Raw genomic sequence first — 27,545 nt, forward strand, 5'->3', positions numbered from 1 at the left:
TTTGGGTATTTCTTGCAATTTATTTCCACTTCTGGAAAAAGAAAGTATACTTGGAGTATTTTAACTGTTGTACAGACACTGCCAAGTCAAGTCCACAAAGCTTCAGTACCAAGGGTGGCCCTGCCTGGCCACCTTCTGCAGGGAGGCCAGGTGCTGCCCCAGGACCTCAGCTGTCATCACTCTTCTTCCCACAGGCTGGGGACCCCTGTGCTGTTGGCTGTCCCCAGCAGCCCAGGAGTGGGGTCTCTGCTGTCTGCTTCCTAAAACCTAGTGACAGAAGAGAAGGGCTAAGTGTGTGGTGCAGGGATGCGGGGCTTACAGGTGCAGGGAGGACCCCCGCTGATTCTGCCCCACACTCAGCCCTCCTGCTGGAGCTGAGACCTGCTGTTTCAGGCAGGTTTCCAGCCGGCCCTCTTGCTTTACCTCTCTCTCTCTCACTCTGTCTGGTTCCTGCCAACTCTCAGACAAGGCTGTCTGTATCTTTGAACTCCACAAATAACTAATCTTTTTGTGGTATGTACAGCAGAGATGACCAGCTGTCCACAAAATGCTCTCCTGCCATTGTGGGCAGACCAGCCACGGAATACTTTTCTCCATGCCCCTTCACCCTACAGTTAGGGACAGACATGGAACTGGGTCCTAGCCCAGGGAACATCAGAGGAAATGACATGCCACCTCCAGCCCAGCCCACATACACCTGACTCCCAGGAAGAACTCATCCACGATCTCTTCCCTTTACAGGTTGACAGGAATGAGTTCCTAGGGCAACCTCGGAAGCCAGGTGCTGAAGATGACACAGGCCCATGAGACAGGACCCGAAAGACCGCACGGAGAAGGACAGCCTGCTGACCCACTGGGACAGTGCCAGGACACAAGCAAAACTTAACTGCTACTGCATTTAAACCTCAGTCCACTTGGGTCTACTAGTATAGCCCACCCAACCATTAAGGGTAGAACTGACCACAGTCACATTAAGATCTGATATAAACAAGTGGGACTATATCAAACTAAAAAGCTTCTGCACAGCAAACAAAACAAAAAGGCAACCTACAGAAAAGGAGAAAATATTTCCAAACCATGTATCAAATAAAGGGTTAATATCCAAAATATATAAGGAACTCATTCACATCAATAGCAAAAAAGTGAGTAACCCAATTTAAAAATGGGGACAGAGCCTCAACAGAGATTTTTCCAAAGCCTCCTTCCCGCCCCCCAAAAAATATACAAATGGTCAACAGGTATATAAAAAGGTGCTCAATGTCACTAATCATCAAGGAAATGCAAATCAAAACCACAATGAGATGTCACCTCACACCTGTTAGGTTGGCTATTATGAAAAAGTCAAAAGATAAGAAGTGTTCCCTTGTGTGGGACTGTTAGATGAAAGTTCTACATTTCTTTTCTTTTTTTTTGTTTTTGAGACGGAGTCTCGCTCTGTCACCCAGGCTGGAGTGCAGTGGCGCAATCTCGGCTCACTGCAAGCTCCGCCTCCCGGGTTCATGCCATTCTCCTGCCTCAGCCTCTCCAAGTAGCTGGGACTACAGGTGCCCGCCACCACACCCGGCTAATTTTTTTAATTTTTTTAAGTAGAGACGGGGTTTCACCGTGGTCTCGATCTCCTGACCTCGTGATCCGCCCGCCTCCGCCTCCGCCTCCCAAAGTGCTGGGATTACAAGCGTGAGCCACCGCACCCAGCAAAAGTTCTACATTTATTTTCAAAGGATATGTCAGTATGTTCAATTCTTTGGCTTCTACTTTGAAACTTCCTCGTAAAGCAACCTTTTTCCATTACCTGCTCCACCCTGACTCATTCTGATCACCTGCTCCACCCTAACTCATTCCAATTACCTGCTACCTGCTCTGCCCTGACTCCCGCCAAAGCACTCAACCCATCACTCTCATTAAATTCGCCAATTGGAATTAGTTTAGCCTGTGCGGTCTAACCCTAGCCAATAGGGGAATGACACAGCAGCAGGGGCCACGTGCGTCAGGGATAAGAACCTTTCTCCTCCCTTGTCCAAGTGTGCACCCACCATTGCTCCATCTGTAAGGGCGCACCCTTCTATTTAGAAGTACCTTGCCTTGGGGCCGGGCGCGATGGCTCACACCTGTAATCCCAGCACTTTGGGAGGCCAAGGCAGGCGGATCATGAGGTCAGGAAATTGAGACCATCCTGGCTAACATGGTGAAACCTCGTTTCTACTAAAAATAAAAAAAATTAGCCAGGCGTGGTGGCAGGCACCTGTAATCCCAGCTACTTGGGAGGCTGAGGCAGGAGAATGGTGTGAACCTGGGAGACGGAACTTGCAGTGAGCCGAGATCAGCCACTGCACTCCAGCCTGGGTGACAGAGTGAGATTCCATCTCAAAGAGTACAATGGGGACAGTAAATTTAGATAGCCATTACCAATTTTAGCTGGTCAACAATAATAACTAGAAGTACCTTGCCTTGCTGAGAATTAAAAAGAAAATCTTATATTCAAGTGGTATTTCTTTTGTGGCACTGAAACTTTATATATAACAGGACCCTTGTACACTGTTGGTGGAATGTAGATTACTACAGCCATTACGGAAAGCAGCATGGAGGTTTCCAAAAAAAACTAAAAATAGAATGACCATACAGTTCAGCAATCCCACTTCCAGATGTATATACATATATTCAAAGGAAATAAAATCACTAACTTGAAAGGGTATCTACACTCCCGTGTTCATTGCAGCATTATTCACAATAGCCAAGAAATGGGAACAACCTCAGTGTCTGCTGACATGAACTGGTAAAGAAAATGCATATGGTAAGCATACCATGGACCATTAACCCACCTGAGAAGAGAAGGAAGTCCTGTCATTTGCAACAACATAGGTGAACATGGAGGATGTCATGCTAAGTGAAAGAAGCCAGGCACAGAAAGACAAATACTGCCTGATCTCATATTGTCAGAGGTGTGTGAACCAGGGCAACTCCATCTTAAATAGGAGCTGGGTAAAATAAGGCTGAAGCCTACTGGGCTGCATTCCCAGACGGTGAAGGATGAGATAGGAGGTCAGCACAAAATACAGGTCATAAAGACCTTGCTGATAAAACAGGCTAATAAAAAAGAGCCAGTCAAAACCCACCAAAACCAAGATGGTGACGACAGTGACCTCTTGTCGTCCTCACTGCTACACTCCCACCAGTGCCATGACAGTTTATAGATGCCATGGCAAGGTCAGAAAGTTACCCTATATGGTCTAAAAGGGGAGGCAAGAATAATCCACCCCTTATTTAGCATATCATCAAGAAATAACCACAAAATGGGCAACCAGCAGCCCTCGGGGTTGCTCTATGTAGCCGTTCTTTCATTCCTTTCTCATTAAAGTTGCTTTCACTTTGCACTGTGGACTGGCCTTGAATTCCTTCTTGCTTGAGATCCAACAAACCTCTCTTGAGGTCTGGATCAGGACCCCTTTCCTGTAACAATATGTGGTATCTAAAGATGTCGAACCCATCGAGAGTAGAAGGGTAGTTACCAGAGTCAGGGCATGGGGGCAGTGAGATGACAGGTGTTGGTCAAAGGGTACAAACTTTCCGTGGTAACTATTGAGGCAGGAGAACAGGGTCTGGAGACAGGGACAACAGCAAGGTCTGAGAAAACAGCAAGGTCTGGGCGCAGGAAATCCAAGGCCAATTCGAGCTGCCTTCCCAAGCTGGATCAAAAGGAAAACACCTGGGTCTGGGGGCAGGGAACCTGAGGCCAATTAATACACACTTCTGAAAGCAGGACCAAAAGGAAAACCCCATCTCCCCAAGCCAAGCAGCAAAAGATCAAAGGCTACTCTCCCTACAACGTCTCAGATGGAAAGGGAGAGTGCCCTGGATTAGCCGCAGCCAGCACAGGGACCATCCCTTCATCTGCATAGAGCGCCAATTCACCTCAGCCTTTAATTAGCCAGGAACCAAATCCTTCATCCAGATAAGGGGTAGCAGATGAGAACCTCAAACAGGGAACTTAACATCCTTGAGCCCTTGCTGGGCCCGCTCCCACCCCGCAGAGCTTTCTGTCTTGAATAAATCCCTGCTTTCGCTGCTTCGCTCCCGCGTTTCATTCCCCTGCTACTCTGTGCATTTTGGCCAATTCTTTGTTCAAAATGTCAAGGACCTGGACAACTCATAGTGAAGACCCTCCACGAGTAACAGTAGGTTCTAGAGGCCTAATGGACAACACAGATGCTACAGTTACTAATAAACATATACTTGCAATTTGCTCAGATAGTAGATCATGAGTATTCTCACCACACACACGAAAACAGTAAATGTGAGCTGGTAGGTATGTCAACAAGCTTGACTGTGGCAAACATTTCACAATGAATACCTATAGCAAATCATCACGTTGTACATCTTGAACATTTGAAAAATATACAGAACAAGGAGCTCCCTGTGCTCTCAGATATAATTATGCTCAGAGGAAACTGCTGAAGAGTCACAGGTAACTTACTGCAGACGGAGAATCCCTTACTCCCTGGAGAGACTGGGGACAGCGATGGGACTGAGCAGGAGCTGGGTCGCAAAATACCTATCCAGGCTCGCAGGCTGGAAAGCAGCAGCAGTCCCCCATCCTGTGTGTGTGGTGGTGAGGGGCGGGAGTGATGCTGTCAGGTCCTGAGCTGAGCGGTGGCCCACCAAGCCCCCTAGGCCTTCCCTGGGAGGGTCCTGTGCCTCAGGCCTCAGGGTACAAGGCGTGGCAAAGAGAATGAAAGGGGAAATAGACCAGGAGCTGAAAACTGTGTCAAATGAACCATGAGCTCCAGATACGAAATCTGTACTCAGAAAATTCCTACATATAAAAATACCTTTTAAATATCAAAAAATCTCATCTTGCCCTAATTTTTTGGTATAAATTTCATTTTAAAAACTTCCCACCTGTTGTGTGTGGACTAAGGAGAACACCATTTTTGGTGCAGTTTGGATGGAGTAAGTGGAAAATGGCAGGAAAGTGGCAGAAGGGCAAAGGCCCAGGCAAAGGCACTGAAGAAATCTCAGGAGGAAAAGCCCCTGTGGCCAGGTTGGCCCTCACCTCGGAAGGACAGGATCTGTCTCTGGAAAGTGGGGTCCAGGTCCCACATTTACCACTTGTCTGAGTTTCTTCATGCAAGGCTTCCCCGCCCGAGGGTCCCTGTCAGAGCTGCAGTGCTGAGTGTGAGGCCACCCGCCATTTCTCCCTCCTCTTCACGCCTTTCTTCTTGGGCCATGCCTCCTCCGCCCTTGGGTGCCTGTCTGACAGGGAGGGCTGTGGCGGTGGCTCATTCTGGGACCAGTATGTGCTGCTCACGGGGGCTGCAAAGCTCTGCATGCCAGCCCCGCCCCAGGCCTCTGCTCACCAGACCCTTCCTTTCACCCACCTTGTTCTTCCGGCTGAGCTTTGAGGAAAGGAACTGCCTTTCAAACGCAGCCTGACTTAGGTCGGTCGTCTTTTTCTCTTTTATTTTCTGTTTCTTGTCTGCACAGATGAACTTTTCAGGACTGTGAAGAAAAGCAGAAAAAATTGTCTCGATTCAGCACAGATGGAATTGTACCATCAAATAGTTTCTGAAGATTAATGTAATGAACTCAATCATCACTTTTGAGAAGGAACGACTCACCAGCCACCACTGGTGGCTGCCCCTCAATCTGCCTGCCCTGTCCGTACCTCTGCTGGCCCAATTCCTAGGGAGGTGGTGACTTGGGGACCCTTCCCCAGCCATGGCTGAGGCACCAGGTCCAGAGCTTCAATCCCTATGGCTGTAGTTGGGACAAAGGGGCTTCCAGGCAGCCTCTGAGCGCTCAAAACAGAAAGTCAGGCAGGACGGCGCCTCCACTTGCCAGCGCTCACAGGAAAGCACAGAAAGCCCATGTCCAAAGAAAGAGAAACAGAGCAGGTTCACGAAGAGAAGTGATGGTGAGTGCCACATAGCCCCACAGAGGCAGGGACCGGCCTCCCGGTCAGTCCTCTAAGCGCCTGGCTCCAGCCTCCCGGTCGGTCCCCCGAGCAGCCTGGCTCCCTTCCTGGCTTGGCTTCCGTGACATACCAGTGCTAACATATTGAGCCCCTCTCCCGCCTTTCCTTTGAGGATTCTGGCTTTTGTCATCAAACTGTCTCTGCCTCACCTCGCCACGTGCTCTCAAGTCCTTTTCTTACTTCATCAAATAGCCACACGAGGCATCCTCTGGGTGTGTCCTCCCGGAGGAATTTCACCAGGGCTGCCACCATTTCTGCCCCAGGAAGCCTAGCCCTATTGAGGGAAATAAGCCTTATCTTTTCTTCCTCCATTAATTCATTCAACAACCACTTATTCATGATCTACTATGCTCCAGCTAAGTGCTGGGACCACCAAGATAGTAAGACACAGTCCCTGCTCTCAAGGGGCTTGCTGATGGAGGAAAGGGCCAGCAAGGGGCTGGAGAATTCTGTATCCCTGTGATAACTGCCCTCTTGCCTGCACTGGAATGGCCAGTGACAGACAGAGGGAGCAAAGGCAGGCAACAGCCTGGCAGGTCAGGGAGTTATGAATGTGCTGACTTGACCCAGAGGTTTTCGTGGTTAATCAATCTTCCTTTTCTTTAAGTCGATGGGACTTCTGGGATGAGGCCGGAAAGGGTGGTAGGGCCCAGATGGTGCCTCATGTGCCATGTTGAGGGCCTGGGCTTTGTCGTAAGGGGAATGGCACTGAAGGGTTTCCAGTGGAGGAGTGCTGATCACTTTAAAAAGACCACTCTGGCTGCTGGGCAGAAAATGGATTGGAGGAGACCAGCCTGAAGGAAGAATACCAGCAGAGGAGCCAGAGGAGAGACAAGAAGCCTTTGTCTTGTTGTGGGGGTGGGGGGATTGTGTACTTACTGGTGTTTAAATAAAAATGTTTGTTAAAATGATAAAGGAACCATAAAACCAGAAATAATACATAAAACTTCCAAATCACTAGGGGAAGCATAAACAAAGTAGCTCTGTTTATTCCAACAAAACTCAGGATGGGGAATGAAAACGAAATATTGAGAGAGTATAACAGAGTTTCATGTTTGTGTAGAAGTCTACACAGGCTAAAAGTCCTGCTGAAATAGAGAAGAAAAAGCAGAAAATTTACTACCAAAATTAAGAATTTTAAAATCACTGGACAGCTTTAAAAAGAATTCCAGAGAGGGGAGAGCCTTCAGGAATGAGTTGACAATCTCCAACTCTTACCTTCCTCTGTGGGAGCATTTCAAGTACCAGGTCACCAATATTAAGTACCAAGGTAGAGACTGATTTCTCTGTGCTTCTAGCATCTCTGGTGGATTTTTTCTCTTTGGGTCTGGTTGATGTCCTGGCAGGAGAGTATTTAACCTTGTTCTCAACATTACCCTCCCACTAAGAGGCAAGTCAAGCAATGCACTTGGTTTCTCAATGGAGGACAGAAACTCTCCAGGCCCCGAGTACAGACAGCATTCCCCAAAACCTATTTGAAAAAGAATCAAGGAGGGGTGGGGAGGGGGAAGGGAGAGCATTAGGAAAAATAGCTAATGCATGCTGGGCTTAATACTTAGATGATGGGTTGATCACCTAGGCGAACATTTACCTGTGTAACAAACCTGCACAATCTTCACATGTATGCCAGCTCTAAAAATAAAAATTAAAAAAATCAAATAGAAATTCTAGATCTATAAAATAACTGAAAATAGTAATTCAAAGGATGGGTTTAACAACAAACAGACACAACAAAAGAGATAATAAAATATCTGGAACCAAACATGGAAAAACAAAAAGGATAGAAAATATACAAAAATGATAAGAGACAGAGAGGGGATCAGTGAGAAAACCTAAAATATGTTTAACTAGAGTACCCAAAAGAGAGGAGAGGAGAATATGGCAGAGGTAACAAAGAGAAAATAACTGAAAACTTTCTAGAACTAACTAAAGACATTAACCTACAGATTCAAGAAGACCCATGAATTACAAGTAGGATAAATGAAAAGAAATCCACATCTAGAAACATCACGTAAAACTACAAAAAATCAAAGACAATGAGAAAATCATAAAAGCATCCGGGGAAAAGACAGATTACCTTCAAAGGAACAACAGTAAGACTAGCAAGTGACTTCTCAATTGAAAGAGTAAAAGACAACAAGATATATGTTGAAAGAAAATAACTGCCAACCTAACATTCTTAATCCTGAAAACATCCTTTAAGAATGTAGGTGAAGTCTGAAAAGGCTAAATGTTGTATGATTCCAACCATATGACATTCTGTAAAAGGCAAAACAATGGATATAGTTTAAAAAAAAAAATCACTGGTTGCTAAGGGTTAGTGGAGAGGAGAGATGAATGGGCAGAGATGATTTTTAGGACAGTGAAACTATTCTGTGTGACACTGGAACAGAATGATGGATACATGTCATTGTACATTTGTCAAAACACATAGAATGTACAACACCAAGAGTGAACCCTAATGTAAACTATGAACTTTGGGTGATAATGTCAATGTAGTTTGTGCCACTGTGGTGCAGGATGTCAACAGTGGGGGAGGTTGTGTTTGTTGGGGGACAGTAGGTGTACAAGAACTCTCTAGGTACTTTCCACTCAAGTCTGCTGTGAACATAAAATTTGTTATGAAAAATAAAGTTGATTAAGTTGAAAAAAGGAAGGAAATAAAGATGTCTTAAAGCAAACAGATTTTCCATGAGAAGATGCACATTTATGAAAACTGTAAACAATATTTCTGTGTTATTTGTCGTGAGGTACATGGTACGGTATAAATGACGTGACATGAGACCTAGAATTTTCCCACAAAAGTGTGAGCACAAAAGGGAAAGTGGGGTAAAGTGAGAGAGAGAGAGAGAGAGAGAGAGAAAGGCAAAATGTCGATGGCTGCTGAACCTGGGTGATAGGTACATAGGAATGTGTTGCACTCTCTACATTCAGTGCATTTGAAAATGTTTGTAATAAAATATTTTAAAAATGAGTCAGTGTAATTTTCCACAGGCAGGGCACACAGGCTCACGTCTGTAAGTCCCAGTACTCTGGGAAGCCAAGGTGAGTGGATCACATGAGGTCAGGAGTTTGAGACCAGCCTGACCAATGTGAAACCCCTTCTCTACTAAAAATATAAAAATTAGCCAGGTGTGGTGGCAGGCGCCTATAATCCCAGCTACTCAGGAGGCTGAGGCAGGAGAATCACTTGAACCTGAGAGGCAGAGGGTGCAGTGAGCCGAGATCGTGCCATTGCACTCCAGCCTGGGTAACAGAGCAAGACTACGTCTCAAAAAATAAAATAAAATAAAAATGGCCACATTAACAAAGGAGAAAAAAATAAATATCAATAAATGCATAAAAATTAATATATGTCAAAATCTATTATCTAAAAAAAAACTGATAGCAAACTAAGAAAATGAACTTCCTTAACTTACTAATGGAAATTTAAAAATAATGTAAAATGCAAAAAACACCAAAAGCTTTCCCTTTGAGTTTAAGAATAACACAAGGAAGCCAATTTTCACCACTTCAACTTTGTGCCAGAGATCTTAACTGGTACTGTAAGGTAAGGAAAACAAATAAAAGGTATAAGGAATGGAAAACAAATAAAATTCTCTTTATTAGAAGATAATATTGTGGGCTGGGCACAGTGGCTTACACCTGTAATCCCAGTACTTTGGGAGGCCAAAGCAGGTGGATCACCTGAGGTCAGGAGTTCGAGACCAGCCTGGCCAACATGGTGAAACCTCATCTCTACTAAAAATACAAAAATTAGCCGGGTGTGGTGGTGCACACCTATAATCCCAGCTACTCAGGAGGTTGAGGCAGAGGTTGTAGTGAGCCAAGATGATGCCATTGCACTCCAGCCTGGGTGACAGAGCAAGACTCCATCTCAAAAAAATAAAAAGAATATTGTGTACATAGAAAATCCAAAAGACTCTATAGATGAAATATCAGAATTCATAATAAAGTTTAGCAAGGTTGCCAAATACAAATTCAATATATGAAATCATTTTTATTTCTATATATTACAATTACCTAGAAAATGAAATTATATATAATAATAAAATAAGAATAAGTAGGAATAAATCTAAACAAAGATCTACAAGACCTTTAGACATGCTTTCTTATCCACAGTACTTACTGACATTTGGGGCTGAGTAATTCTTTGTTGTAGGATATTTGGCCACATCCCTGCTCTATGTCCAGTAGATGCCTGTAGAACCCCATGCCCCTGACAACCAGAAATGTCTCCAAACATTGCCAGCTTCTTAATCAATTTAAGAGCCACTCCTTTACATAAAATAAGACCCACACTAATGGAGAGATATATACCATGTTCATGGATTAGAGAACTCAAAATTGTAAAGATGTCAATGCTCCCCAAATTGATCTACAGATTCAGTGCAATCCCAATCAAAATCCCAAGTATTAGGTTGGTGCAAAAGTAATCGTGGTTTTTGCCATTACTTTTTGTTTGTTTGGGGATTTGTTTGTATGTGTGTATGTCTACATGAAACTTGAGCTAATTATAAAATATATTGGTGTATTTGTTCTATCAGGTATCAAAACTCATTAAAAAGCTATAGTAGGCCGGGCGCGGTGGCTCACACTTGTAATCCTAGCACTTTGGGAGGCCGAGGCGGGTGGATCACGAGGTCAGGAGATCGAGACCACGGTGAAACCCTGTCTCTACTAAAAATACAAAAAATTAGCCGGGCGTGGTGGCGGGTGCCTGTAGTCCCAGCTACTTGGAGAGGCTGAGGCAGGAGAATGGCGTGAACCAGGGAGGCGGAGCTTGCAGTGAGCCGAGATTGCGCCACTGCACTCCAGCCTGGGCGACAAAGCGAGACTCCGTCTCAAAAAAAAAAAAAAAAAAAAAAAAGAAAGCTATAGTAAACAAATAGGCTAGGATGGAGAACCTGGAAATTAAGTATACATAACAGCACTGAATTTGTATGAAAGTCCACACTGCAGAACAGCAGGGAAATGATATTTTCAATAAATGGTACTGAGGAAAATGGGTATCATCAAAGGGAAAAAATTCGATTGGGCCCCACATAAAATATATACAAAAAGCAATTCTAACTGGATGATAAGCCTAAATTTGAAAAGCAAAACTATAAAAGCAGGCCAGGCACGGTGGCTCACACCTGTAATCCCAGCACTTTGGGAGGCCAAGGTGGGCGGATCATGAGGTCAAGAGATCAAGACCATCCTGGCCAACATGGTGAAACGCCATCTCTACTAAAGATACAAAAATCAGCTGGGTGTGGTGGCACACGCCTGTAGTCCCAGCTACTCAGGAGGCTGAGGAAGGAGAATCACTTGAACCCAGGAGGCAGAGGTTGTAGTGAGCCGAGATTGTGCCACTGTACTCCAGCCTGGTGATAGAGTGAGACTCCATCTCAAAAAAAAAAAAAAAAAAAAAAAAAAAAAAAAAGGCTATACAGCTTTTGGAAAAGACATTTTAAAATAATGTATAAAAAGCACTAGTTATAAAGGAAAAGAAAAATAGATTTGATTATATCAAAATTAAGAGATTGCGCCACTGCATTCCAGCCTGGATGACAGAGCAAGACTCCGACTCAAAAATAAATAAATAAATAAATAAATAATAAATGTGGATTGTGGGAACCAAAACACCAAACTGGATTGTTCATAATAGCCAAAATGTGGAAACAACTCAAATGTCCACAACAGTGGATTGCTTAAATGATGGCATAGTCAAATACAATGGAATACAATCAGAAAACAGAAGTTAACACACTGGAGCTATATGCAACAGAAAGGAATCTGAAAAACATAATGGTGAGCAAAAGCAGTCACACAATGAACTGTACATGTACAAACCCCCACAGGTTACTTTCATGGTATGTAAGCTGTATCTTTTTTTTTTCTTTGACAGTGTCTCACTCTGTTGCCCAGGCTGGAGTGCAGTGGCGTGATCTCGACTCACGGCAACTTCTGCCTCCCGAGTTCAAGCGATTCTCCTGCCTCAGTCTCCAGAGTAGCTGGGATTATAGGCATCTGCCATGATGCCCAGCTAATTTTTGTATTTTTAGTAGAGATGCGGTTTCACCATGTTGGCCAGGCTAGTCTCAAACTCCTGACCTCAGGTGGTCAGCCCCCCTCAGCCTCCCAAAGTGCTGGGATTACAGGTGTGAGCCACCGTGCCCGGCCTGTAAACTACATCTTAATAAAGATATTTTTTAAAGAGTCAGTCATAAAAGAATAAATGCTTTCAGGTTCTGTTTGTATGAAATTCAAAAATACGCAAGATAAACTATATTGTTTAAGGATACAAAGTTAGTTGATAACACCACAGGGAGAGCAAGGAGGTGAACACTTATAAAGTGAAGGGAGCTCTGGGGCAGGGAAGAGACTGTCTCGGGAGGGGGCAGGTTCCCTTTCTTGAAATGGCTGGTGATTCCACAGGACTGACTCGGGGACTCAGTAAGCTGTTTATGTTTTATTCTGTCCTCTACATATATTTCATAATACAAAGGTGATGATAGTAATAATAAAACTATAAACTACTAAAAGACAAAAGTGTGACTAGTTACAAGAGCTTCAGTAGGAAATAAAGTAAGTTGCAAGTTAAACAAATATTTGTTTGTTCTGCTCCTCTGTACCTGTATTTGTAAGTTTTACTCCTGGCTCTTGCAGAGGCTTTATGCCACTCTTTTGGAATCACACGGTGTGAAGTGAAAGTGAAGTAGGGCGAGCTGGCATGCAGCCTGGCCTTCTCTATTTCTTTAAGTTCCTTTATGGAATGTCGTTTTCCTACAGGAAGATAAAAAATCAAAATCAGCACTCTTCAAGAACTCCAGTTGCTCTTCAAGGAGTGAGAAATCACTGGACAATTAGCAGTCTCAAAAAAGAGGCCCAGTGATCACAAAGCACCTGTCTCACATTGAAGACCAGTTCTCTTCTCTTCATCCACCTCTTGCTGTCTTTGAAACAGAGGATCAACAAATGGTGGGACTGTAACCTACAAGAGAAATGAGACTCTTTGAGTACCAGAGTGCAGTCTGTATTAAGCTTTTAAAATGTGTCCCACATAAAGATGGGAACAACAGACCCTGAGGACCACAAGAGTGGGAAGGGCAGGAGGGGGCGAGGGTTGAAAAACGACCTATTCGGGACTCTGCTTACTACCAGGGTGACAGATTCAATCGCACCCCAACCTCAGCACCCCAACCTCGCACCCCAATATACCCATGTAACAAACCTATATGTGTACCCCCGAATCTAAAAGTTGAAATTTAAGTAAATAAAATCTGACCTAAGCATTCAAGTATGCCCTTACTGTATACCAAAGCAGCTGAGAAGAAAGGCCCCAGAATGTGCCAATCTACACCTCAGATGAGGATGTCGCACAGAGCCTTAAATGGCTGAACTGAGGGAGGGAGGGAAGGGAGGGACGGAGGGCCGCCCAGATAGAAGAGACGCACTTCCGTTAAGCGCTCTGTGTCATTGCATCAGCCAGTAAATATTTGTGTTGCCATTGTGTGCCACATCCAGGTTAGATCCTGTCTTCAAGCATCTCCTGGTCTAGGACAGCCTAGTCACCCACAGTGACAATCTAGTCCTGAGAGGGGCTGGCTCAGGATCCTGTAGGAGCAGGGGCAGTGCTCCTAACCTAGCCTGGGAGGACGCATGCCTCCTGGGGAAGCTGACAATTGATCTGTAAGGGCCTGTGAGAACAGAGGGTCAGGTGACCAGAGCAATGAGTTTGTGTCAAAGGGTAGGGACATACAGAAGTATTTTTTCTTCCCACTCCTGATAAGCCTTAGACAGAGGGACTATTTTTCCCCTCCATTTCCCCCACAGCACTCATCCCAGTGCTGGACTGAAGTGCTAGGTAAACAATTACTGAATAAACCAGGCAGCATAACATGTACTGCCTCCAGCACCCCAGATGACGACATTCTACCCAGAACCAGAAGAATCTATTAATCTTCATATGACTGACCTGGCTTGGTTTTCTGGGAGAAGCAAAAGAAACCACTTCCATCTTCAGAGCCATACATATTTTTTAAAAAATTAATAGTCATATCAGGTGGCTACTTCTGCTGCATGGGAGCGAAAAACTGAAACCTACATTTCTCCACTTTAACTCCTGTATTGGCAGTTTAAAAATCTGAGAACTCATTACAACCTCAAGTATTAGCTCTCCCGGGCAGCCTGTGCTGACATAATTCCTGTATCTCCAGTAGAAAGGAGTGTTCCCTCCCACGTCCCATAATCCCTGTGCTGACTTCTGTGACACTCGCCACACTCCACTGCACAAGCTGTCCACGCCTCTCTCTCTCCTTCTTGTGCTTCAAGTCTGCTGAATGTGAGTAAATGAATGAACAAATGATCACGCGTATCCATGCCTTGTGCACAGTGTAAATTCCACAGGAGTCTAAATTACTTTGAGTTCCTATTCTAAAACTCAAAGGAAATGCTTTTGTAGTTTTTTTTTAATGAATAGAGAATAACTACAAGACTTCTAAAATGACCAGGTTTTTCCCCACTCCAGAGCTCTTAAGAATAAAAAACCAAAGAAACCTGCTCTACCTTTCCATAATTTGGTTTCTTTTTCTTCATATAAAATGATCGTAGGCCAGGCACAGTGGCTCACACCTGTGATCCCAGCACTTTGGGAAGCCAAGGCAGGTAAATCACCTGAGGTCAGGAGCTCAAGACCAGCCTGACCAACATGGCGAAACCCCATCTTTACTAAAAGTACAAACAATTAGCCAGGCGTGGTGGCGCATGCCTGTAATCCCAGCTACTTGGCAGGCTGAGGCAGGAGAACTGCTTGAACCCCAGAGGCAGAAGTCGCAGTGAGCCAAGATCACACCATTGTACTCCAGCCTGGGCAACAAGAGTGAAACTCTGTCTCAAAGAAAAATTTAAAAAAATTTAAAAAGGGATTGTATACTTCAGGATTATAATGGTCTTCACATATAATTTCCTTCAGATATAAAATATACTTAAGGGAAAAATCACTAGATACAAACTGTTTTGCAAGATTCATATTATAAAAGCCAAATACTGCATTTCATTTTTATATAAAAGCATAGCTTCAAAGGGTTGGAAGAAACTGCTGAAGTAGTTTAGACTGCAATGAGACTCCACCACCTTCTGGGAGAAGTAATCATCTAGCTTTAGTCTGAAGTCATCCATGGGCCTTTCAGAACTTTCTGCTCCATGAGACAGGTACTTTTTTTGGTAATTTTAACCTCAAGAAACTCTGTCCTCAGGTTGAGTTTAAATCTGCCTTGTAACTTGCGGGTACAGACACTAGTTCTACACATCTAATTCATCGGCTCATGTCTGCCTTTAAAATACTTAAAAGGTTCATTCCCCCTCGTGTCATCTTTTCCTTAGGCCAAATACCCCACCTCTTTCCAGTTTTCTTCCTATAAAGTGGTGTCAAGACTCAACTCTTTTCTAAAGGTTTTGCAACTAATGAGTGTCCCTTCAACAGTGTGACATCAGGAATGACAGGTTAAGGACAGGATAGACCAAGACTCTAATGCTTCCCACTCTAAGCACAGCCTCTCTTGCCTGAGAGCTGTATGTTTTCTTGGAACCCAGCTCATATGGTTGATTCACAATGACTTTACTGACATTTAAAATTACTTGGACTTCAACACATGCCATTTCTAAGAAATTCCTCCCTATACCCATGAAATCACATTTCTGGACACAAATACAAGATTTTGCACTTTGGAGATCTGGATTCAATCTTGAGCTCTGCCCCTTAAGAGTGTGTAGGAGAGGTGGAGCCAAGATGGCCAATAGGAACAGCTCCAGTCTACAGCTCCCAGCCTGAGCGACACAGAAGATGGGTGATTTCTGCATTTCTGTTTGAGGTACCGGTTTCATCTCACTAGGGAGTGCCAATCAGTGGGTGCAGGACAGTCAGTGAAGCGCACTGTGCACAAGCCGAAGCAGGGTGAGGCATTGCCTCACTCGGGAAGCACAAGAGGTCAGGGAGTTCCCTTTCCTAGTCAAAGAAAGGGGTAACAGACGGCACCTGGAAAATTGGGTCAGTCCCACCCTAATACTGTGCTTTTCCAACGGGCCTGGAAAACGACACACTAGGAGATTGTGTCCCGTACCTGGCTCAGAGGGTGCTATGCCCACGGAGTCTCGCTGATTGCTAGCACGGCAATCTGAGCTCAAACTGCAAGGCGGCAGCGAGGCTGGGGGAGGGGCGCCCGCCATTGCCCAGGCTTGCTTAGGTAAACAAAGCAGCCAGGAAACTGGGTGGAGCCCACCACAGCTCATGGAGGCCTGCCTGCCTCTGTAGGCTCCACCTCTGGGGGCAGGGCACAGACAAACAAAAACTCAGCAGGAACCTCTGCAGACTTAAATGTCCCTGTCTGACTGACAGCTTTGAAGAGAGTAGTGGTTCTCCCAGCACGCAGCTGGAGATCTGAGAACGGACAGACTGCCTCCTAAAGTGGGTCCCTCACCCCTGAGCAGCCTAACTGGGAGGCACCCCCCAGTAGGGACAGACTGACACCTCACTTGGCCGGGTACTCCTCTGAGACAAAACTTCCAGAGGAACTATCAGACAGCTGAATTTGTGGTCTCACGAAAATCCACTGTTCTGCAGCCACCGCTGCTGACACCCAGCCAAACAGGGTCTGGAGTGGACCTCTAGTAAACTCCAACAGACCTGCAGCTGAGGGTCCTGTCTGGTAGAAGGAAAACTAACAAACAGAAAGGACATCCATACCAAAAACCCATCTGTACATCACCATCATCAAAGACCAAAAGTAGATAAAACCAGAAAGATGGGGAAAAAACAGAGCAGAAAAACTGGAAACTCTAAAAAGCAGAGCACCTCTCCTCCTCCAAAGGAACGCAGTTCCTCACCAGCAACGGAACAAAGCTGGATGGAGGATGACTTTGACGAGTTGAGAGAAGAAGGCTTCAGATGATCAAACTACTCCAAGCTACGGGAGGAAATTCAAAACAATAGCAAAGAAGTTAAAAACTTTGAAAAAAAATTAGACGAATGGATAACTAGAATAACCAATGGAGAGAAGGGCTTAAAGGAGCTGATGGAGCTGAAAGCCAAGTATCGAGAACTACGCGAAGATTGCAGAAGCCTCGGTAGCAGATGTGATCAACTGGAAGAAAGGGTATCGTTGATGGAAGACGAAATGAATGAAATGAAGTGAGAGGGAAGTTTAGAGAAAAAAGAATAAAAAGAAATGAACAAAGCCTCCAAGAAATTTGGGACTATGTGAAAAGACCAAACCTATGTCTGATTGGTGTACCTGAAAGCGACAGGGAGAATGGAACCAAGTTGGAAAACACTCTGCAGGATATTATCCAGGAGAACTTCCCCAATCTAGCAAGGCAGGCCAACATTCAGATTCAGGAAATACAGAGAATGCCACAAAGATACTCCTCGAGAAGAGCAACTCCAAGACACATAATTGTCAGATTCACCAAAGTTGAAATGAAGGAAAAAATGTTAAGGGCAGCCAGAGAGAAAGGTCGGGTTACCCACAAAGGGAAGCCCATCAGACTAACAGCTGATCTCTTGGCAGAAACTCTACAAGCCAGAAGAGAGTGGGGGCCAATATTCAACATTCTTAAAGAAAAGAATTTTCAACCCAGAATTTCATATCCAGCCAAACTAAGCTTCATAAGTGAAGGAGAAATAAAATACCTTACAGACAAGCAAACGCTGAGTGATTTTGTCACCACCAGGCCTGCCCTAAAAGAGCTCCTGAAGGAAGCACTAAACATGGAAAGGAACAACCGGTACCAGCCACTGCAAAAACATGCCAAATTGTAAAGACCATCAAGGCTAGGAAGAAACTGCATCAACTAATGAGCAAAATAACCAGCTAACATCATAATGACAGGATCAAATTCACACATAACAATATTAATTTTAAATGTAAATGGGCTAAATGCTCCAATTAAAAGACAAAGACTGGCAAATTGGATAAGGAGTCAAGACCCATCAGTGTGCTGTATTCAGGAAACCCATCTCACATGAAGAGACACACACACAGACTCAAAATAAAGGGATGGAGGAAGATCTACCAAGCAAATGGAAAACAAAAAAAGGCAGGGGTTGCAATCCTAGTCTCTGATAAAATAGACTTTAAACCAACAAAGATCAAAAGAGACAAAGAAGGCCATTACATAATGGTAAAGGGATCCATTCAACAAGAAGAGCTAACTATCCTAAATATATATGCACCCAACACGGGAGCACCCAGATTCATAAAGCAAGTCCTGAGTGACCTACAAAGGGACTTACACTCCCACACAATAATAATGGGAGATTTTAACACCCCACTGTCAACATTAGACAGATCAACGAGACAGAAAGTTAACAAGGATATCCAGGAATTGAACTCAGCTCTGCACAAAGTGGACCTAATAGACATCTACAGAACTCTCCACCCCAAATCAACAGAATACACATTTTTTTCAGCACCACACCACACCTATTCCAAAATTGACCACATAGTTGGAAGTAAAGCACTCCTCAGCAAAGGTAAAAGAACAGAAATTGTAACAAACTGTCTCTCAGACCACAGTGCAATCAAACTAGAACTCAGGATTAAGAAACTCACTCAAAACCGCTCAACTATATGGAAACTGAACAACCTGCTCCTGAATGACTATTGGGTACATAATGAAATGAAGGCAGAAATAAAGATGTTCTTTGAAACCAACGAGAACAAAGACACAACATACCAGAATCTCTGGGACACATTCAAAGCAGTGTGTAGAGGGAAATTTATAGCACTAAATGCCCACAAGAGAAAGCAGGAAAGATCCAAAATTGACACCCTAACATCACAATTAAAAGAACTAGAAAAGCAAGAGCAAACACATTCAAAAGCTAGCAGAAGGCTAGAAATAACTAAAATCAGAGCAGAACTGAAGGAAATAGAGACACAAAAAATCCTTCAAAAAATTAATGAATCCGGGAGCTGGTTTTTTGAAAAGATCAACAAAATTGATAGACCGCTAGCAAGACTAATAAAGAAGAAAAGAGACAAGAATCAAATAGATGCAATAAAAAATGAAAAAGGGGATATCACCACTGATCCCACAGAAATACAATCTACCATCAGAGAATACTACAAACACCTCTATGCAAATAAACTAGAAAATCTAGAAGAAATGGATAAATTCCTTGACAAATACACCCTCCCAAGACTAAACCAGGAAGAAGTTGAATCTCTGAATAGACCAATAACAGGTTCTGAAATTGTGGCAATAATCAATAGCTTACCAACCAAAAAGAGTCCAGGACCTGATGGATTCACAGCCGAATTCTACCAGAGGTACAAGGAGGAACTGGTACCATTCCTTCTGAAACTATTCCAATTGATAGAAAAAGAGGGAATCCTCCCTAACACATTTTATGAAGCCAGCATCATCCTGATACCAAAACCTGGCAGAGACATAACCAAAAAAGAGAATTTCAGACCAATATCCTTGATGAACATTGATGCAAAAATCCTCAATAAAATACTGGCAAACTGAATCCAGCAGCACATCAAAAAGCTTATACACCATGATCAAGTTGGCTTCATCCCTGGGATGCAAGGCTGGTTCAACATATGCAAATCAATAAATGTAATCCAGCATATAAACAGAACCAAAGACAAAAACCACATGATTATCTCAATAGATGCAGAAAAGGCCTTTGACAAAATTCAACAACCCTTCATGCTAAAAACTCTCAATAAATTAGGTATTGATGAGATGTATCTCAAAATAATAAGAGCTATCTATGACAAACCCACAGCCAATATCATACTGAATGGGCAAAAACTGGAAGCATTCCCTTTGAAAACTGGCACAAGACAGGGATGCCCTCTCTCACCACTCCTATTCAACATAGTGCTGGAAGTTCTGGCCAGAGCAATCAGGCAGGAGAAGGAAATAAAGGGTATTCAATTAGGAAAAGAGGAAGTCAAATTGTCCCTGTTTGCAGATGACATGACTTTATATCTAGAAAACCCCACTGTCTCAGCCCAAAATCTCCTTAAGCTGATTAGCAACTTCAGCAAAGTCTCAGGATACAAAATCAATGTACAAAAATCACAAGCATTCTTGTACACCAATCACAGACAAACAGAGAGCCAAATCATGAGTGAACTCCCATTCACAATTGCTTCAAAGAGAATAAAATACCTAGGAATCCAACTTACAAGGGATGTGAAGGACCTCTTCAAGGAGAACTACAAACAACTGCTCAATGAAATAAAAGAGGATACAAACAAATGGAAGAACATTCCATGCTCATGGGTTGGAAGAATCAATATCGTGAAAATGGCCATACTGCCCAAGGTAATTTATAGATTCAATGCCATCCCCATCAAGCTACCAATGACTTTCTTCACAGAATTGGAAAAAACTACTTTAAAGTTCATATGGAACCAAAAAAGAGCCCGCATCGCCAAGTCAATCCTAAGCCAAAAGAACAAAGCTGGAGGCATCAAGCTACCTGACTTCAAACTATACTACAAGGCTACAGTAACCAAAACAGCATGGTACTGGTACCACAACAGAGACATAGATCAATGGAACAGAACAGAGCCCTCAGAAATGATGTCGCATATCTACAACTATCTGATCCTTGACAAACCTGACAAAAACAAGAAATGGGGAAAGGATTCCCTATTTAATAAATGGTGCTGGGAAAACTAGCTAGCCATATGTAGAAAGCTGAAACTGGATCCCTTCCTTACACCTTATACAAAAATTAATTTAAGATAGATTAAAGACTTAAATGTTAGACCTAAAACCATTAAAATCCTACAAGAAAACCTAGGCAATACCATTCAGGACATAGGCGTGGGCAAGGACTTCATGTCTAAAACACCAAAAGCAATGGCAACAAAAGCCAAAATTGACAAATGGGATCTAATTAAACTAAAGAGCTTCTGCACAGCAAAAGAAACTACCATCAGAGTGAACAGGCAACCTACAGAATGGGAGAAAATTTCTGCAACCTACTCATCTGACAAAGGGCTAATATCCAGAATCTACAATGAACTCAAACAAATTTACAAGAAAAAAACAAACAACCCCATCAAAAAGTGGGCAAAGGACATGAACAGACACTTCTCAAAAGAAGACATTTATGCAGCCAAAAAACACATGAAAAAATGCTCATCATCACTGGCCATCAGAGAAATGCAAATCAAAACCACAGTGAGATACCATCTCACACCAGTTAGAATGGCCATTATTAAAAAGTCAGGAAACAACAGGTGCTGGAGAGGATGTGGAGAAATAGGAACACTTTTACACTGTTGGTGGGACTGTAAACTAGTTCAACCATTGTGGAAGTCAGTGTGGCGATTCCTCAGGGATCTAGAACTAGAAATACCATTTGACCCAGCCATCCCATTACTGGGTATATACCCAAAAGACTATAAATCATGCTGCTATAAAGACACATGCACACGTATGTTTATTGCGGCACTATTCACAATAGCAAAGAGTTGGAACCAACCCAAATGTCCAACAACGATAGACTGGATTAGGAAAATGTGGCACATATACACCATGGAATACTATGCAGCCATAAAAAATGATGAGTTCGTGGCCTTTGTAGAGACATGGATGAAACTGGAAAACATCATTCTCAGTAAACTATCACAATGACAAAAAACCAAACACTGCATGTTCTCACTCATAGGTGGGAATTGAACTATGAGAACTCATGGACACAAGAAGGGGAACATCACACTCCGGAGACTGTTGTGGGTTGGGGGGAGGGACAGCATTAGGAGATATACCTAATGCTAAATGACGAGTTAATGGGTGCAGCAAAACAACATGGCACATGGATACATATGTAACAAACCTGCACATTGTGCACATGTACCCTAAAACCTAAAGTATATAAAAAAAAAAAAAAAAAAGTGTGTAGGAAAAAGTATTTAAGGTAATTTAATAATTTAATATTCAGAAATTGTGCTCAGTAAATATACTTAAATGTTCTAATATTTCAGCTAACCTACCCTAGGGTCTCACTCTGTCACCCAGGATGGAGTGCAGTGACATGGCTCACTGCAACCTCCGCCTCCCAGGCTCAAGTGATCCTCCCACCTCAACCTCCCAAGTAGCTGGGACTACAAGTACACAGAACCACACCCGGCTTTTTTTTTTTTTTTGTACAGATGGGTTTTTGCCATGTTGCCCAGGCTGGTCTTGAACTCCTGGACTCAAGCAATCCATCCACCTCAGCCTCCCAAAGTACTGGGATACAGGGTGACTCACTGCACCCAGCTACTACTCTAGATATCTACTAGATATGTGGGGGTAAGAAAGATCCAGTAGTGCACACCTAAAGCTAACAGATTTGTATTTGGTACTGCAAATAGAGAGACCTAAATTGAGAGTCCTGACCTCAAAATCAAAATATCTCTAAATTAAGAAACCAAATTTTTGTAAAGCCAAACTGTAGAACAGAGTATAGAAACTGTTAGTCCTAATACCTACTGGTTGGCTAAGTCAGCCATGCAATACCATTCTCCTTTGCCCTCTTCCTACTAGAGAGATGAGAAAGCCACAGTGGCTTTCCAGGCCCTGCTTATGGCTAGGACTTGCTTTATGACCCAGTCCTGGCCAATGAGACCTAAGGGAAAGTTGGCTAGGGGCCTCTGGGGGCTCTTTTTGCTTCCTGCAAAGGAGTAGGGTAAAAGAAGAGGCCCCTGGCACCATTCCTTACCCCTTCCTCCTGCCCTGAATGAAGACCTAATGTCTGGAGCTATAAGCAACTATCGGGCAAATGTGAGAATGATGGGGATAAACTGAAAATACTAAGGATAGCAGAATAGAATAGGAAAAAAACCTGACATTGTTATGATGTCAGAACCCACCACGAGACCACCTACCTCTTAATTTCTTGTGAAGTAAATGCCCTTATGGTTTAAGCCACAGTAACTCCATTAACGTCTACATAAAATCATTCCTGATAAATTTAGTTCCAAATCAACACTCCTATGCCCTCCAACCTCAGGCTTAAGAATGCAGTACGTGTATTACAATTCAATGAACTCATCTTAAATACAAAAATAAGCTGGAAACGATTTGTATAACCAGTGAAATTGTTAGACCAACTCTTCAAATTATACTTTATTTGAAAAATAAAACATCAGTACCATTTTATGTCTGTGCTGTAAATAATATTCAACATTCTCTTGTTTCATTTTAAGCCCTTTATATGAAATTACTTTTTCCATAATTCTCTGCTGAAGAGGCTCTGCAACATTTTCAACCCATTTTTTATGTAACATCTCTTTTCTTCTTTCCTTAAAAGTATCCAGATGCTGAAAATACGTATCCAATCTCTAGTGAAGTGATACAAACAAGGAAAATAAATTATAAAGAAATGTTTCATTTACTGTCATTTGAGTAAGGGGGAAAAAAACATCTGTTCTCACTACTAAGCTCTCAGCCACATTCAGGTTGCAAAGTCCCAGTATAAGATAACTGAAGCACAGAATAAAGTGTAGTTAAGAGAAGCTGGGAACACAGAGCAGAAGAACTCATATAAACTTCTAAACCACAACTGTGCCTTCAGATTAAACCACATCTAACTCATGAATCAGATTAAGCTATTCCTGACTCACGAAACTCGTTTCTTTTTCAGGATTTCCAAGCATTCCCTGGTCACCCATTCTGTGTCTAGCCTTCACCATCAGGAAAGTCTGGGACAAAATTGTTAGAGCAGAAAGTGCACTAGACTTTGACACCTCTCTCTGGCCTGTGAAAGAGAGGTAATCTCATCTACCTCTTTGGATGCTTAAATGGGAATTTATGTGCACTTTCTTTATACATTGTAAATCACAATTCAAATGTCAAAGTTTTATTTTTTGTTTAAAAGACAGCATCTCACTCTGTCGCCCAGGCTGGAGTATAGTGGCATGATCACAATTCACTACAGCCCCAACCTCCTGAGCTCAAGCGATCCTCCTGCCTCAGCCTCCTGAGTAGCTGGGACTACAGGTGCGTGCCACTATGTCTGGCTAATTTTTAAACTGTTTTGCAGTGACAAGGCCTCACTATGTTGCCCAGGCTGGTCTCAAACTCTCAAACTCCTGGTTTCAAGCAATACTCTTGCTTCAGCCTCCCAAAGTATTATTATAACTCTGTCTCTCTCATTGAAATTAAATGCCCCTTAAGCTAATTTCGTAGTGACTATCAGTTACTGATTGGCCATAACCCTTAAAAGCTTATTTTGTTTCTAGTGGTTTTACTGCTATGTGGGAACATATGAGAAAGAGGCAAGTGTGAGTAGGAAAGAATTTCTATTCGGTACCAGGATGAAGAGAAGGAGCAATTAGAACAATTTCTCAGATCCCTTCAGGACAGATCCAAGTGGATTAGGGACCTTTTAGTGATCCTGCAAGAAGGGGGCATGACCTCAGATCCATGCAGTGCAAACAAGTAAATTAAAGGATCCTCATTCCCCCTGCAAAATGAGTATCTTGGATCATGGTGACATAAACTCTTGGCCATGTTATTCTGCACACTCTTGCTCCCCTAGAACATACTTAGAATGCAGTGTGGAGCCAACTCTTACCTTCACAACAGAATTTTCTCTAAATAATATTGCACGTACTGCTTCATCAATGTCTTCTCTAGCTAATACCTAAAATTTCAGAATTGGGTATTAGGATGTGAATCCTGAAGAAACAAACTACAATGACAAAACTCTGTGTACTTTACCCAGTAGTTTTAGTGTAAATCTTGAGGCTTATTTGGTAACATAAAAATATGGAAAATTTCTAAACCCATTGTCTATGAACTCGTCAACCAGGCTCGAGTGATTAATTCCAAGTCAATCTTATTTCATCTAATAAATCCCTACTTATTTTTCAGCTCCCCCCAACCCAGACTATTTAAAAAATAATCCCTGATAGCATATTATTAAATTATGTTTTAAAGCACTAAAAAGTTTACCAAAGGAATCCTCTATAAAATGAATCCTCTTTTCAGGCATTCAGTAGGTGTTTTTTGTTTGCTTGCTTTTTGAGACAAAGTCTGGCTGTCACCCAGGCTGGAGGGCAGTAGTACAATCTTGACTCACTGTAACCTCCGCCCTCCGGGTTCAAGTGATTCTCCTGCCTCAGCCTCCCAAGTAGTTGGGATTACAGGCACATGACACCACACCTGGCTAATTTTTGTGTTTTTAGTAGAGACAGAGTTTCACCATGTTGGCCAGGCTGCTCCTGACCTCAAGTGATCCACCCACCTTGGCCTCCCAAAGTACTGAGATTATAGGCGTGAGCCACTCCACCCAGCTAGTAGGTGTGTCTTAAAGGGCCCTTGAAGTTTCCCGCCTTTTGCCAGATCTCTTCATAAGTCAAAAACCACAGAAAGTTCCCTTTAGTTCAACTAGTCCAGAATCTCAGAGCTAATTAGTGGGAGCTCATGGCCTCCAAACAACATCGTCCACATCTAGGGACTTGCTATTTCCATTATGAGTTTGGGTAAAGCTGATGCATTTTAATCCCCACTTTAGGGCTTTTTCAGCTGGATCACTATGAACTAATCTCTAGCTTTTATTCTTATAGGACTAAGTGTGAACAAATGAAAAGGCAATGAAAATCCAGTATCTGGAAGAGAGTAACTGTTACATTAAAAATTATTGCTGATGAAAAATGATATAGGTTCTTAGAACTGTTACTCAATTTCTGATTCTTCTTTCTATTCTGCCACAGTGAATGCATCACAACAAAACCCCAAACTCAAATACCAAATCTGTGAATAAGAGAAATCTCAAAAAGGAAAGTTGTTCTTTTTACCCACATATTTAATAGCTTCACATGAGATCTAAAATGATATTCAAACAGCTACCCAGGTCTTCCCTAAAATAAAGGTCTCTTTGTAATAGGAACAGGATCTTGCTTTAAAGCCTTCTCAGACTTATTTTAAGAAGACAGGCCAGGCAGGGTGGCTCACGCCTGTAATCCTAGTGCTTTGAAGGCCCAGGCAGGAGAATTACTTGAGCCCAGGAGTTTGAGGTTACAGAGAGCTATGATTGGGCCACTGCACCCCAGCCTAGGCTACAGAGCAAGAACCTGTCTCTAAAATATTTTTTTTAATTTTAAAATGAATATGGCAACTGAAAAAGTATGTAAAACAATTAAACATGTATCCTGACACTACAATATAAATTTAGAATCAATCTATTTATTTATTTGGAGAAGGAGAAACATATTGACAAGCATCTTGGGAAGTCACCTTTTAAAGAACATCCTAGTAAGATTGTTCACAAATGTTATGTACATTCTTGACTCAAATTCTGAAATAATCTTTTTTTGTTTAAAGAAATTAAACAGGCCGGGCGCAGTGGCTCACGCTTGTAATCCCAGCACTTTGGGAGGCCGAGGCGGGCGAATCACGAGGTCAGGAGATCGAGACCACGGTGAAACCCCGTCTCTACTAAAAATACAAAAAATTAGCCGGGCGTGGTGGCGGGCGCCTGTAGTCCCAGCTACTCGGAGAGGCTGAGGCAGGAGAATGGAGTGACCCCGGGAGGCGGAGCTTGCAGTGAGCCGAGATTGCGCCACTGCACTCCAGCCTGGGCGACAGAGCGAGACTCCGTCTCAAAAAACAAACAAACAAACAAACAAACAAAAGAAATTAAACAGTTTTTGTCTTTGATGGCTCTTCTTTATGATTTTGCCTATGGAAAAGGTCATGATTTGCAGCAGCACTTTCGAAATCCACAGCTTTCTGTGCACACACATAGAAAAATTAAGCATCTCACTACTCCAACCGCCACTAGGGCAAAAGGGGAAAAATAAAGGAAATTTCCAAGAGTTTTTCACAGCGAGGCAAATCATAGGATGACACAAAATAATTAAATTTTATGAGAAAATCATTACCAGACCCTGAAGTATGCGGAATTGACTGGCAAGCCCAGACCTGGCTTCTCCTGCAGGGGAGCTGGGGTTGCTGCCTTCACCCGCCCGCCCACCCCGGTCGGTGCACCAGCCCCCAGGCTGGCGACTGCAAACACTCTTGGCCACACTCTCGGCCAAATCTGAGCCCGGGGCATTCCCCTTCAACGCCTGCTTTAAAAAAGGCACTGTCCCAATCCTGAGAACAGAAGCGAGATTAAGATAAACAGTTCCCAAACTCCAGGGGTCCCACCGCCAAAATGACGTCTCAAAACGCCACGTTATCTCACCTCCATTAAAGAGACGGACTCGGGCTCCGGCCATTCTCTTAACTTTTCTGGCCTGAAATGTTCATCATAACTCGAAGTTTTGGTGGTAGCCATGGACAGGAGAATCCCTGAGGGATGAAAAGGTAAACTGAGGCTGAGGGAGACGGCTACCGTTGAGAGCCAGGCCTGTGGGCTCAGGGAGTGTTCGAATCCCGCTCGGCCCCTTTCTAAAAGCTGAGCCGAGTCACCCAACAAACCGGGATCCTCGGCGCCCTGGGCGCTTCAACAGGCCCGGCTACCCGCTCCCGTGTCGTCCTCGGGCCACAGCGGGCCCTTCCCCCGGGGCGCGCCGCCCTGGCCCTGCCACAGCCCTCCTTGGGCTCCGTGACCCCCGGGCCCCTA

The 27,545-nt window shown here is 43.4% G+C and overlaps 1 protein-coding gene across 4 annotated transcripts in view; it reads right to left on the minus strand.

Moving 5' to 3' along the window:
* Positions 1 to 27,545, minus strand: part of LOC129468325 (protein FAM228B) — a 127,519-nt gene continuing 99,974 nt past the window's right edge. For 2 of the 4 annotated variants that reach the window (XM_055253713.2, XM_055253712.2), the window contains 9 exons: positions 27,165 to 27,271; positions 24,549 to 24,617; positions 23,125 to 23,313; positions 12,863 to 12,950; positions 12,592 to 12,742; positions 7,563 to 7,603; positions 7,190 to 7,442; positions 5,376 to 5,496; positions 1 to 267 (listed from right to left, as the gene is read on the minus strand). In XM_055253713.2, the coding sequence (XP_055109688.1) occupies positions 103 to 267; positions 5,376 to 5,496; positions 7,190 to 7,442; positions 7,563 to 7,603; positions 12,592 to 12,742; positions 12,863 to 12,950; positions 23,125 to 23,313; positions 24,549 to 24,617; positions 27,165 to 27,257 (1,170 nt within the window). In that variant the 5' untranslated portion in view covers positions 27,258 to 27,271 and the 3' untranslated portion in view covers positions 1 to 102. Of the gene's footprint in view, positions 268 to 5,256; positions 5,497 to 7,189; positions 7,443 to 7,562; positions 7,604 to 12,591; positions 12,743 to 12,862; positions 12,951 to 23,124; positions 23,314 to 24,548; positions 24,618 to 27,164; positions 27,272 to 27,400; positions 27,528 to 27,545 lie in introns of those variants that run through there. The other 2 variants (XM_055253714.2, XM_063623950.1) reach the window with 2 other exon arrangements.

Source organism: Symphalangus syndactylus, chromosome 18, assembly GCF_028878055.3.
Source record: "Symphalangus syndactylus isolate Jambi chromosome 18, NHGRI_mSymSyn1-v2.1_pri, whole genome shotgun sequence".
Lineage (NCBI taxonomy): Eukaryota > Metazoa > Chordata > Mammalia > Primates > Hylobatidae > Symphalangus > Symphalangus syndactylus.